The sequence below is a fragment of the Gekko japonicus genome, unplaced genomic scaffold, assembly GCF_001447785.1.
Source record: "Gekko japonicus isolate JY-2015 unplaced genomic scaffold, Gekko_japonicus_V1.1 scaffold2458, whole genome shotgun sequence".
Taxonomy (NCBI): domain Eukaryota; kingdom Metazoa; phylum Chordata; class Lepidosauria; order Squamata; family Gekkonidae; genus Gekko; species Gekko japonicus.
The window spans coordinates 136914-150812 of NW_015166495.1; the positions used below are offsets into that span (position 1 = coordinate 136914).

At 45.0% G+C, this 13899-nt stretch overlaps 1 protein-coding gene across 1 annotated transcript; it reads left to right on the top strand.

Annotated features, from left to right (window-relative positions):
- Positions 1-12739: 12739 nt before the first annotated feature.
- Positions 12740-13666, top strand: LOC107111262 (olfactory receptor 13H1-like). The gene has a single exon (XM_015412209.1). It carries the CDS (start codon positions 12740-12742, stop codon positions 13664-13666), a length of 927 nt encoding a protein of 308 aa, XP_015267695.1.
- Positions 13667-13899: the final 233 nt, after the last annotated feature.

The following is a 13899-nucleotide window of genomic DNA, read 5'->3' on the forward strand; positions in this document are numbered from 1 at the left end:
TATTGAGGACTTATATGTATTGTGAAAATCTATTAATGTTAACATCTTTATTGTAAAAACAAAAAAATACATAGAGTAATATCTTAGTAATTATATCACGGTTGTTTGTGTCGTTTGTATTGGTCATTCAGCACCATGGTTAGGTCTTGCCAGAGTGGCCAGAATGCATTCCTGAATAGATAATAATTCCGAAACGAATAATAAGTGCACTATTTGTTGATAGGCATTGGTTTATCTGTTCCCTTCTGTAAGTTGAATACTAAAATTGCTACTTGCTTGACAACGTGTGCAGTATGGTTTTCTTTCAATAAATGGTTTTAACTTTGGAACAGGTGTCTTCTTCTTCGCTCTCTTCTCAAACTATGGTGTTCCTGCCAGTTTCAACACACACAATCCCTTGTCGAGCTGGGTGGCGACGGGATTCCTAGGAAAAACTCCCGGACTCTTAATCCCCCCAACACTGAGATCTGATGAGATCGCGCTATACCATGCCTCCCTTCAACACCTCATAGGTAATGGTAATTGTTGGCTCAGTGCCACCACCTGCAGACCCTACCAGAGTACCACATGCAGAAACCTGGCTTCCCCTTGCTTTTTGCGGTAAGTCCAGAACAGTACCCATTACTGCCCTTGTGTCTCTTGGGCCTCTGCACAGTCAGCCATTCAACAGAGGGAGAAGATGAGGAGGACTCCCTTTGCCAGTATGAAGCCAAGCACCTGCTATTGCATAAAGTACAGCTGGAGAAACCAGCATGGATCTCAATGCTGTGCCATGGGGTTGCAAAACATATGTTCCCTTTCAGTTCCTGCACCAGCATGAATTGTTCAGTCAGCTATTGGGCCACCATAGTTGTCCACCTCATAGATTAGCAATGATTGGGAAAGTTCCGCCTGCCACTCTGTAATCTATGAGTGCAGATCAGGAACTTTACTGAAAGGAGGGAGGGCATCTCCATTCGTCTCAATTGGTTCCAACTTGCCTGATGCTGTTCAATAAATATGCGGGTTACTCTAAAGCTCTGTGTGCCTGAGGTTTGACAGATGAGGCTTGGCTCCGGACCCATAGCTAGGATTTTGTGGCTTGTGGGTCAAAAAGTTTTCTGGCAGGGCTTGTGGGGCTGCCATTACTTTTTGTGTCAGCTCCAATCCACCCCCAAGCCCGACAACCATCGGCCACCCCTCTCCCTCCCCTCCTGCAAGATTTAAATGGCCCTTCGTCAGCTGATTGGCAGGCAGCACATGGCCTGCCGATCAGCTGGAGGGCCATTTAAATCTTGCAGGAGGGATGGAGAGGAGGGCACACCCTCCCCCGTTTCTTTACAAAAGCATCTAAAGGACCCCTTTGAATGCTTTTGAGAAGAAGCAGGGGCACACACACACACACACACACACACACACCGGATTCTTCTTTTTAAAAAAATCTCGTGGGGCTGGCAGGGGGCAGAGCCCCCAATAGCCCCATTGTAGCTACAGGCCAGCTTGGCTCCCACCTACAGTCATTCCTACCATCAACTGACTTCAGCATGCAGGTCACCTGGGAAGGACGCTGCAGGGGGGAACTCAAAGGGGGCTCAGGTGTGTTTTTTCAAGGGGAAGGGAAAGGGTCTCATAAGAACATAAGAACATAAGAGACGTGTCTGATCAGCCGTGCAGCTTGCCTGTGTGTGGGGGGGAGGCAGTGATGGTTGGAGTGCCAGGGTTGCTGGAGCACATGGCAGCAGTAATGAGCCCCCTGGTTGCTGGAGGGAGATGGCCCATAGATGCTTGTCTGTCAAAATGATGGGGATATAGGTCAACCAACTGGCCCATCTGCCATGAGGATGTTTCAGGGGGCAAAAGCTCATGTATGCCCTGGTATCCAGCTGGACTGTCTCAGGACTCTCCCTGTGTGGTTATCGAACCAGGGACCTTGGACATGCTATTCCTGTGTCTTTCCACTGAGCCATGGTTGTCCCTGCAATTTTTCCGATCCAGCACCATGGACAGTGTTGACATCTGGGCCGGCGGAGGAGGCCTAATGCCTCTGTGGGATCTCATGCACTTATGCCCAGCCAGGTGAGCAGCTAGGCAGCTGCTCCCAAGACTAGGAAGCCTAACCTCTGCCTCATTTTTTGCTGCTGTTTGTCCTGCTGCCAAGAAAAATATGAGCTTTGCCTTCCGGCCTGTATCTGCCTTCTGGCCTGTATCTGCCTTCCTGGGAATTGAACCCATTCCTCCCTTTTGCCACAAGGGTGTTGTGCCCCACTGAGTTGTCAAGGCTGGGTGGCCTTGGGTCAGTCACAGCTCTCTCAGAGCTCTCTCAGCCTTACCTACCTCACAGGGTGTCTGTTGTGGGGAGCGGAAGGGAAGGTGAAGGAAGGTAAGCCACTCCAAGACTCCTTTGGATAATGAAGGGTGAGAAGCCAATGTTGGATCAGGCCAATGGCCCATCCAGTCCAGCCCTCTGTGTCACACAGTGGCCAAAAATACCAAGTGCCCTCAGGAGGTCCAGCAGTGTGGCCAGAACACTAGGAGCCCTTACACTGTTGCCCCCCCAAGCACCAAAAATACAGAGTATCACTTGCCCCAGACTGAGAGTTCCTATCTATACCTTGCGGCTAATAGCCGCTGATGGACCTCTGCTCCATAAAATCAATTCTTCTTCTTCTTCTTCTTCTTCTTCTTCTTCTTCTTCTTCTTCTTCTTCTTCTTCTTCTTCTTCTTCTTCTTCTTCTTCTTCTTCTTCTTCTTCTTCTCCTCCTCCTCCTCCTCCTCCTCCTCCTCTTCTTCTGTTGCTGCTGCTGCTGCTGCTGCTGCTGCTGCTATTGCTGCTTCTGGATGACCTTTCTTGAATGTGAAGTTATCCGTTCCCTTGTTGCTGACCATGTGTCTGCTCCCCCAATTTCTAGAAAAAGAGAGCTGGGCTGCAGGTGGGGACTCAAAAACATGTCCATAGAGCTCCCAGCTGTATGTTAACTTGGGGGGTCCTGATGCTTGCATCACTGGCTTCTTTTGGCTTGGCAGGGCTGACATCACTTGTCTCTGCTTTCTGGGGCTCAGTCGGTGTGGAGGCAGCATGACGTTGTCAGAGTGTGAAGCTATGAGTTGTCAGATTCTCTTCATCTAAGTGACAGCTAACAGTCCTTCATGCTAGCAGTTCTAGCTGGAGTGAATTGGTTCTGACTGGCTTTGTGATAGCAGTATCAGAATGACTCAGCAGCCAGTGCTGATTGGTTGATGTAAATATATAAGCATTCAGTGTACAGTCCACTTTACCTCTCTGATGTGTGTTAGTGTATGGCGGAGCACTTTGTCGGTTGGACAAATGACTGGTGTATACCTGCAGTGCTTAACAGGACTTTTGTAAATAAACCTTGTATATATTCCTTCCCACCTAACTGTGTGGACATTGGACTATATTGGGACTTGGCCCTGCACTATACTGTGCAACTCTGCTCTGGTGGTAACTCACCAGCCCCTAACACCACTCCCTAACAGACATCAGGGACTGCTCAGCTAGCAGTTGGTGGCACCCAGTGTGTCATGCACGTGAGCATGAGTGGCATGCCACTTCCTGATTAATAGGATCCAGGGGGGCTGCTAGCATCTCTGATGCACTTGCTATGCAGCTGGTACTGTGTTGGTGCCAGTAATGTCAGGTTCTAGAATGGGGCTTTCCATGACCTATGTAAGCACCACATATACATAAAGGCCTCTAGTAGATGAATTTGGAACCCTTTCTGACAACAAGGTTGTTCAATGCCGTTCTGAAATTATTTCCACCAAATTTGCACAGCAGCAAATGCTCTGAGAAAGAAGAAACTTTGTTATAAATTATAAGAAAGAACCCCAGGATTTCTCCAGAAAACACACACATTCCATTTCCCCAGATGACTGAGAATATGTCCCATGTCTTTTGAAAGATTTACAAGATTCCTCTAAGCAACTCTTTGCTTTGTTGTAACATAAAAGTAACTTATGATCTTAAAGTTCCCTGTCCTCCACTTGTACTTAGCAATTTTGAGCTATTTGCTCTAAAAGCATCTGCTCCAGACCCCTCCAAAAGAGCCCCATTCCCCCTATAGAAATTGGAGACCAAGATGGAATGCTCCTGGTTCCATCTCAATAACAATCTTGCCAACTGTGAACTGAATGTCTACCTTAATGGCACCCGTCTTTACACACAACCATACACCTAAGTACCTCAGCATTACCCTGGACAGGACCTTGAGCTATAAACACCATCTTACCAACATAGCAGCAAAAATACACATGTAAAACAACATTCTCCAAAAATTACTTGGTACAATTTGGGGTGTGTCTGCTGCAACACTTAGATGCTCAGCTTTGGGGTCGATGTATAGTACTGCAGAATAGCGTGCTTCAGTGTGGCTCAACAGCCCCCATGTCCGCAAACTTGATGTCCAACTCAATACAATAATGAGAACCATCAGTGGATGTATTAAACCCACTCCGACCTATCGGATACCCACATTGTGCCATATTGCTCCCCTGCATCTCTGAAGGCAAAATGCTCTTCTTCATGAATACACAAAGACCATTGAAAACAGAGGGCTGCCTGTCCACAAAGATGGAGCTGTTCCAGTTGGCAGTAGAGGATAGGACCTGAAGCAAAGTGTTTAAGTTACATGCAGAAAGGTGTTAGCTGGATATTAGGAAAAACTTTTTCACGGTCAGAGTGGTTCAAAGGTGGAATCAGCTGCCTAGGGAGGTGGTGAGCTCCCCTTCACTGACAGCTTTTGAGAAGAGATTGAACGAATATTTGTCAGAGATGCTTTAGGCTGGTCCTGCAATGGGCAGGGGGTTGGACTAGATGGTCTGTAGGGGCCCTTCTCACTCTATGATTCTATGTGGGCCTATCCAGACTAAGATCCCAACACCCAGCAATAAAATCTGCACAAATCCCGCAATCACAAAATTTCGATCTAGGGAATGAATGGTTGCGAACAGGGATGCGATCAGTTCCACCCAATACCCATAATGTGATAAACACCAATGAGAGGCCCACAGGATTTGACTTGCCACATAAAGTGTGGAAGACGGCTAATAGAATACGAACAGGCTTTGACAGTTGTGCAGACATGGGAGCTCCCGGCCGCCGCCAAAGGCAATGGTGGCCGGGGGCTGATTTGCCGCCGCGGGGAAGGCGGGGCGAACGCTGCGTCCCAGCGCGGAGGGCTGGGGCGTGGGGATGGGGCGGAGCCGGCCTGGCTAGGCAGGGCTCTGCCCACGCCTCACCTTTGTCTGAGCACCTTAAGCCGTCCCGTCTTTTGGGAACTGGGGGGTCTCCAGGAACGGCTTGCGGGCTATTAAGGCCCCGGGCACTCTGCCATTTGATAAATTAATTCCAAAATGGATGGGAAAACCTTGTACAGGGGCCAGTAAAGTTGGACCCCTTTGTCCAATCCCCTTCCATTTTTATTTTTTAAGGGAGAGGTTTGACTTGGTTCTTTGCAAATTTAATGCCATTTCTTCTAAGAACACCTGATCCAGATCGCCAGAAATATACCCTATTCCATCCAATATTGTGAGTTTTTTTCATGTAATGCTAGAAAGTTCTGTCAATCCATTTTTTGTTCTGCAGATGCATAGAATGCCACTTTTGGAGGGTATATTCTTGGCTTGGGAATATCAGTATGCATATCCCTACTTGGGGCTGACACGGATTTCTACAAACATCCCCCTAGTCTGTACCTGAGCCCAGAGTGCAGATTAAACTATCCACACTGTGAGAACTCGATGAGAATTAGATATAAGATGATTTTACTGCACTATATCTCTATAAAAATTACTGATTACAGATGGGATGGGATGGGGGGGATGGGGGGATGCTGTAGGGGTATTTGTACTGGCAATGAAAGGGGAATTGTTGCCATGTGGATGCAAATTTGGACCCAAGGTCATCATTGCAGCAAGAAGAAAAGACATACTATGGTCCCGGTCACACCAGTGAGATAATCCGGGGGTGAAGCGAGGCTTTTTGCTTCGGAGCAAAATGAAGCATGGTATCACGATCAGATGTTTTCCCCGAGGCTCCTTGCACATACTCTCAGCCGTGGTCATACATTGATGGTGAAGCGTGGCCAAGAAGTGCGAGGCAATTCAGCAGTATGCATTTTTGCGCATGAGCAGTTCTGCATTTGCGCACATACCACTGGATGTGACGGGATACCAGCACTTCCATGATCCGACGCCCACCCACACCCTGCGTTTTCCGGAAAATAGTGCAGTTTCCCAGGTATCTTTTAACTCCGCTTCTTTGGCCGGGCGATACGTGTTTCCGACGGGTGCGGGACACTTGCCAGATGTTTTCGTGTGATCGCGCCCGTAAAATCTGCCCGGCATTCATCCCTATCGCACAGCTAATTCTGCATGTGACTGGACCCTATGTCACTTTCTTCTGAACAAACTTTCCCTGCTTTATTTTTTTTGTTTTGTTCAAGTACTTTGTGCAAAAACTCTCTCTCTCTCTCTAACCAAGTACTTCAGTATTACTTCCCGGCTTGTGTGAAGCAATTTACGACATAGCTATACTCTGGGTATTGTAATGCCTCTGGCTACCTTTCATTCCTGAAGTTAAGCACCATGATGTTTAAGATTCTGATGAGGTAATGATTTCCTTGCTATCTGTGTCAATTAGCATGTAAGGATGTACAGGCGTTACTTATTTGTTTCTAGACACTTTTAAGCTTCAGTTTTGTGTCTTTGCCCGGGTACTAGTAACTAGTATTGAGTTTCTTTTCTTTTTTTTACTATCTGAAGACATTGGCTTGGATCACATGCCATCATTTCCCTTGTGCTTTTCTCTGGGCACTGTGGATGCCTACCTTCACTGTAGTGCTCCCTTCCTCTATTGTTAGTACTTAAGAATGTAAGAAGAGACCTGCTGAATCAGACCAGTGGTCCATCTAGTCTAGCATCCTGTCTCACACAGTGGCCAACTAGTTCCTCCTGACAGCCAACAACAGGGTAGAGAGGCCGAGGCCTTCCCCTGGTGTGGCCTTTTGGCTCTGGGACTGAGAGGCTTAGTGCCTCTGAATGTGGAGGTTCCCATCAGTCACCATGGCTAGTAGCCTTTGATAGACTTATCCTGTGGGGACGGCAAACCTCTGGAGGCATGCCCGGAGGTCTATGTTCCTACAGGGAGATTGGGCAGTAGTGCGCAAGGCACCAGTAAACATCTGCTGAGATCACTGAGAGAAGAAACTTGGCTTGACTCTGGAAAAGATAAGGAGGTGAGCTGTGGGCAGAGCTCATCCTGTTATTCTCGTTCAGAGTCTGCTTGTTGCTTCTCACTATACAGGGAAGAGGGGAGGGGAAAGGGGGAGCTAATAAAACGCTGCTGAGCCGGGTCCAGGTCAGACAGCTTCTGCAGATCTGTGTCTCGTGTCGTTCTTGAACCCTCAAGCCTTCACTTATCCTCTCTGTATCTATCTAATCCCCCTTTAAAGCTGTTTACTCCTGTGGCCATCACAACATCCTCTGGCAGTGAATTCCATGTCCATATCCTCAAGATCAATGTTTGTCAAGAGCCTTTCTGCACACAGAAGTGGGTGCCACAGAGGAAACAAGTGACCCCATGGAGGAGAGCCTCCAAAGCAGTTGGCGAGATGCACCAAGCGGAACCATATTGTAGGATCCAAGCCTTTGTCTTGTCCCTGCTGATTCTCCTCCTTTATTTCTCATCCTTGGTGTTCACCTCACATTTTGCCATTTCTTTAGAATTTTTGGGACTCTTTACATACATCCACTCAGATGGTTAGGTAGTCATAGCTATTTTAATTTTGTAGTGCATCCAGGATCTGGGCTGGCTTCAAGAGAATGTGTTAATGGGGATCACAACGAATCAATGCCAAAATATTCGCGTTTCTGCTCTGATATCCCCCTGCATGGCCAATGAAGTTAAACCTTATAAATGTCTCATCTTCATTCCCAAATGTTGTACTTAAGCACATTTGTGTATTCTCTGATCTTTTTGTTGGGATTACGGCTGAACCTATACATCCATCCCTCATTCGGCTGTAACAACTGACTGGTTCCATTGTAAAATTTTATTTACGATGGTATTTGATTAGTTTAGCATTTTACTTTTATTTAGGATGGCATTGGGTTCATTTAGTAAACTGTGGTTTTAATTTGTGTTTTTTCTGTATGTTATGTATTTTTATGTTTTTTGTGCTGTTTGTATTATAAGACACCTTGAGTTCCAGAAGGCAGAAAGGCAGCAAATAAATATTTTAAATTGTTGAATAAAAATATTTAATAAAGATTTTTTAAAAGGAAGATATGTAAAAGATCTAAGAGATGGGCAGGAGGTTGGAGCACTGTGGGAAGCCATGAAGGGGTGGGGGTAAGAGGAAAAAGGATGTATAATAAATTTTGTTGTATGCTTGAACGTTTATTATATCCTAATAAATTGTTTTTGGGGGAAAATAATAAATAATAACATTTATTATTATGTCCAAGTACTCTTTGTGATTTTAAGAGAGAGACAGGGAGGGAGGGAGGGAGGGAGGGAGAGAGACAGCTTATTGCATCACAATTATAAAGCAGATTTTATTGAGGCCACCGGAGTTGATCTGGGAGTCATAATGTTTGCCAAATCATTCCTTCTCTCCTTTAAAGTACCCTTGCAGTTTTGTTCAGATGAAGTAGTAATTAATCTTTCGAGTCTGGAAATACTAATTTGAAGTTAATTCCCTGGGAACTTTATTGAAGACTTCTGTGTCATATTCCAGAAGGACCTCCAGTAACAAAGTTGGAGAAGGTGCCAGTAAGGTCTTTGTTATCTTTGGTCTCCGGGAATGAGCAACTTTGTCCTCGTTACAACAAAAAAAGAGAAGGTCTTCTAGCCTAACCCACACGAGCATCTCCACCCCCCTGAATTTTTAAAAAGGGAACTTCAGCTTACCCTCACGCTTGCCAAGGTATTCCTCTAAAGGATGTAAGAGTCTATAAAGAACTGTGAAGGTCAATCAGAGTTAGAGACCAGTTGATGTTTGCTGCCATTAGACTGTTGGCTATTGTAACTCTGTGTGCAAGAGGATCAGGGAAGGGAAGGATGATGAGATTTCTCTCACTCGGGGACACTTGGCAGTTGGCCCCAACTTCACATTGCTTAGCTGTTGCTCCTCTTTGGCCCTTGTTCATCTTCTGTTTTATCTTATATAGGACCTTCTCTCTCTTGCTTGGGCTTGGAGCTGCAGCGTTAACCTTTTTGAAGTTGACCTGTTCACAGTAAGTTAAATGTACCTACATGAATATGTCATGTAAGACGTGCTTCTCTTTTTGTAAGTGAAATTTCTTTCTCATGTTACCATTGGAGTCAGATCATCTTTGTAATTTGTTTGAACAGCATTTTCCCCTTAACTGGGAAACGTGATCAGGGACTCTGCATAAAACTTCTGTACTTCCAAGGAAATTCATTATTATTTTTTATGCTTAACCTAATATAGACAGTGTTCCATGCCTCACTCTTCTAAGACATTGGTCATAGCCAGAAATAGTGTGAGTGCTTGCCTGGGGAAAAATCTAAAAGGACATTTTTGAGAAGATGACCTTAAACTAACAAGGTAGTAACTGAAGTGGATTGATTTTAAATGAATTTGTGATCTTAAAAGGGAAGATTTGGTGGTTAGTGTCACAATTTCTTCATTTCTTCTCTTTCAAAGTTATTTTGAGGGGACTACATATTACTCAAGATTTCAGTCTTCAGTCCAGATCAATGCTCCCTCTAAGCTTTAGAGTCCTGTGAGCAAAAATTCTTCTTTGTGAGCTACTGGCATTAAAGATATGAGCGAGTGATTTGGCTACGGCATAAATGAGTTTGCTCTGGAGCCATCCGTCCTGAGCCGGAGTGTGAGCCGGAGGCTAAAAATTTGTGAGCTAGCTTACACTAACTCAGCTTAGAGGGAACACTGGTCTAGATATCATTGGGGAACTAGCACTGGGTAAGCAAAGCCTCCTGAACAGAGTATCATAGTTTTTTCTTTTACTTCCCTTTGTTGTTTCTGAGCTTGCTTGAATCTCTTTCTTGAGTGCATGGAACCAGTTCAATGAAGCATAAAACTGAGATCTGAGGAGGACTGAAAGAGAATTGATCCTATGCGATGTGAGATAAATTAATTAAATAGTTGCTGTGATCTCAGATCAATTTTCCATAGTGGAAGTTGCCTTCTGTGTCTATTCATGTCCCACTGCTGTGTCTATTCATGTCCCACCTGTGCTATTTCCAATTCACCTTTCTCTGAGGGAGAGCAATTCTGACATCTCCACATCAGCTGTGATTGGTATCATTAGCACTGCAATCCTAAGCAAAGGTATATACACTTCTAAACCCATTGGCGTCAATGGACTTAGAAGGATGTAGCTCTGGGACTGCACTGCAGTTAGAGACCCAGTCAAATCACCTAGATCTGAATCCAGTAGCACCTTAGAGACCAACAAGATTTCGGGGTATAAGCATTCAAGAGTCAAGCTCCCTTTGTCAGACACAAGTAGGAATGGAGATCCTCGAGTCCTTATATCCCAGTCAGAAGGTGAGAGGGGTGTTGCCAAAATGGGAGTCAGGATGCAGAGACACAAGGCAAAAGGTACTAAAGCAAGGAAGACATTTTTAGGGGAAGAAAATTAGCATCGGTTGTGAGAGAAGAATCCGATGTCCCTATTCAGCCCGGTGGTGGTGGTGGGGTCATTGTACATCTGTACATTTTTACATTGTACCTTTTGCAGGGGTCTCTGCATCCTGCTTTCTTTCCAACACCCTTCCCACCCTCAGACTGGAATATGAGGACTTAGAGACCTCCATTCTTATTTGTGTCTGATGAAGGGAGCTATGACTCTCAGCTTCAAGAGGGAACTGGATAAGCATATGGAATAGAGGTCCATCAGTGGCTATTAGCCACAAGGTATAGATAGGAACTCTCGGTCTGGGGCAAGTGATGCTCTGTATTCTTGGTGCTTGGGGGGGCAACAGTGGGAAGGCTTCTAGTGTCCTGGCCCCACTAATGGACCTCCTGATGTCACCTGGTATTTTCGGCCACTGTGTGACAGAGTGTTGGACTGGATGGACCATTGGCCTGCTCCAACATTGGTTTCTCTTATGTTCTTATGAAATCTCGTATCCTCACAATCTTGTTGGTCTCTAAGGTGATATTGGACACCAGTCTAGCTGTTCTGCTGCAGTCCAGCATGGCTACCCTCTGAAACCAATAGAATCAATGACCCTCAGAGAGGGCACTTGCTCAGGATAGTTCTCTGAACAAGCCACCCAATCACCTCTTCAAGGCACCATAGTAACATAGGCTGCCCTTCAGTTCATTATTTCACCTTCCTTTCCCTTCCCATTGGAAGTTACTTATCTGGCCAGTAGTAGACTCCTCTGGACCACTGCTGGACCTCCTGGTGGCACCTGATATTTTTGGCCACTATGTGACAGAGTGTTGGACTAGATGGGCCACTGGCCTGATCCAACATTGGCTTCTCTTATGTTCTTATGTTCTCTATGGTTATGGGGAGGAACCAGTTTTCAATGGTACCAGTCTCTCTCTCCCTCCCTTCCTGCTTTATAATGACTAAACTTGACATAAAGAGCTCCATAGAACTGTATTTTCTCCACTGCTGAAAATGCCTCTAAGATCTGGAATATTCAGATTTTACAGAAAATGGCGTAAGATAAATTAATTTGCTGAACTGAGAAAACACACACACTCCTTTCTCCCCTTCCTCACTCCTCACCTTATTCACAAAAACATTAAACCACTGAAGGCATTAATACTCAAGGTGACCCAAGACTACATAGGTGCCCCTGTGGAACCTCACCTTTGGCATGTGTTTAATGGTAGACTCAGACATAAAGGATAAGTTAATATTTGCAAATATTTTATAATGTACTAGTACATTATTTCATTTACAGGGAGCTAATTTATTTGAGAGGAGAGTAAGAACGCTTTTATAAGTACTTCACACTCTTGGGAAGGTTTGTGTAGGAAATACATAGAGCTACAGAACTCTTAAGAAGTGAAGCAATTCTTTAATCTTTTTATTTTAGGAAAACAGTAGGAGTACAGAAAAGAAAAGGGAAAGAAGAAAAAACTATCTTCCAGGAGAGAATATTGTAAGCCACTCAGTCACCATTGGTGTGAAAAATGGGTTATAGATGTATACATAAATCACTGTTGTAAGGATTTGGTGAATAATTTTAATATTCTATGCCTCCATCACAGTGCGAAGGAAATAATAATAAGCTTTCAAATGCTACAACAAAAGCTTTTTAAAAATGGGAAATCACAGCCTTCCAAATCTGTGAATCATTTCCACAAATATTTACACCAAGATGCACATATGAGAATCAATTCACAATCTGAATCTCAACACAGGACCAATACAAAAGGCATTACAAGTATTCAGTAACAGTTTTTATTGCCTTTGACCAAAACCCAGTCCATGATTTATGTATCATTTTTTCTATGGGTTCTGATGTCCTTAATCAAATAAAATGTGCCTTTGACTTTCTAACTGCAATGGGACTTAAGTGTGCAATACCACCCACTGGATTGTGAAAAGCCATGCAGATTATTATTATCAGCAGCAGCAGCAGCAGCATCATCATCAACAACAACAATAACAACAACAGAATCCAAAAAAAGCTCTTCAACATGTTATGAAAAAACTGAATGCTCAGCTCGTGCCACTTTTAAGTGACTTAATCTTTCTTTCCAGGAGAAGAGATAATGATGTCATGGGAACTACCAACGAAACGATGGTGACAGACTTCATCTTGATTGGGTTATCTGAGCACCTCAGTGCACAGGCGGTGTTCTTTTGGTTCCTCCTGATGGCATACCTCATCAGCCTTCTCGGCAACAGCCTCATCATCATGTTGAGTATTGCGGACCCCCGGCTCCATAATCCCATGTATTTCTTCCTCTGCATCCTCTCTTTGATCGATCTCATCATCACCAACAACACCGTTCCCGAGGTCTTGGCCAACTGCTTCCTCTACAGGCCCACCATCTCCTTCCACAGATGTCTGGTCCAGATGTACATCGGTCTCTTTCTTGTCTCAACAGAATGCGTCCTTCTGGCCATCATGGCCTACGACCGCTACGCGGCTATATGCCAACCCCTCCACTACATGCAGATCATGAGCTGGAGACTTTGTGGGAGTCTAGTGGCTGCATCCATGTCCCTCTCCATGCTGATAACCCTCGTCACAGTGCTGTTGCAGCCCACCGACTTCTGCGGCCACTACATTATCAACCATTTTGTATGTGAGCTGCAGTCTTTTCTGAAGCTTGCCTGCTCCGACACACATGCCAGCCAGCTCTTCATGCAAATGTCAAGCCTCTTGATTTTAATACCACCCTTTGGTTTCATCGTTGTGACGTACGGGCGCATAGGCTCGGCTGTATTGCGCATCCGCTCGACACAGGGCCGTAAGAAAGCCTTCTCCACCTGCAGCTCTCACCTCACTGTGGTCAGTATCTTCTATGGAGCCATTATGATCATGTACTTGAAGCCTCAGCAGAAATCTCCTTCTGAAGAGGAGAAAATTATCTCTGTAATGTATGGGGCTCTGACGCCCATGCTCAACCCACTGATATATAGCTTGAGAAACAGGGACGTGAAGGGAGCTTTCTGGAAAGCAGTTGGCAGGAAAATGTAAAGGCCTCTGCCTGTTATACATGGTTTATAGTAGCAAAAGGAGGGGGAACCACAATGTATAACAGGGGCTCTGACGCCCATGCTCAACCCACTGATATATAGCTTGAGAAACAGGGACGTGAAGGGAGCTTTCTGGAAAGCAGTTGGCAGGAAAATGTAAAGGCCTCTGCCTGTTATACATGGTTTATAGTAGCAAAAGGAGGGGGAACCACAATGTATAACAGTCAGTTTAGT

What these genes read in the sequence shown, in the direction of transcription:
- LOC107111262 (XM_015412209.1), top strand. Translation starts at nt 12,740, where the DNA reads ATGGGAACTACCAACGAAACGATGGTGACAGACTTCATCTTGATTGGG.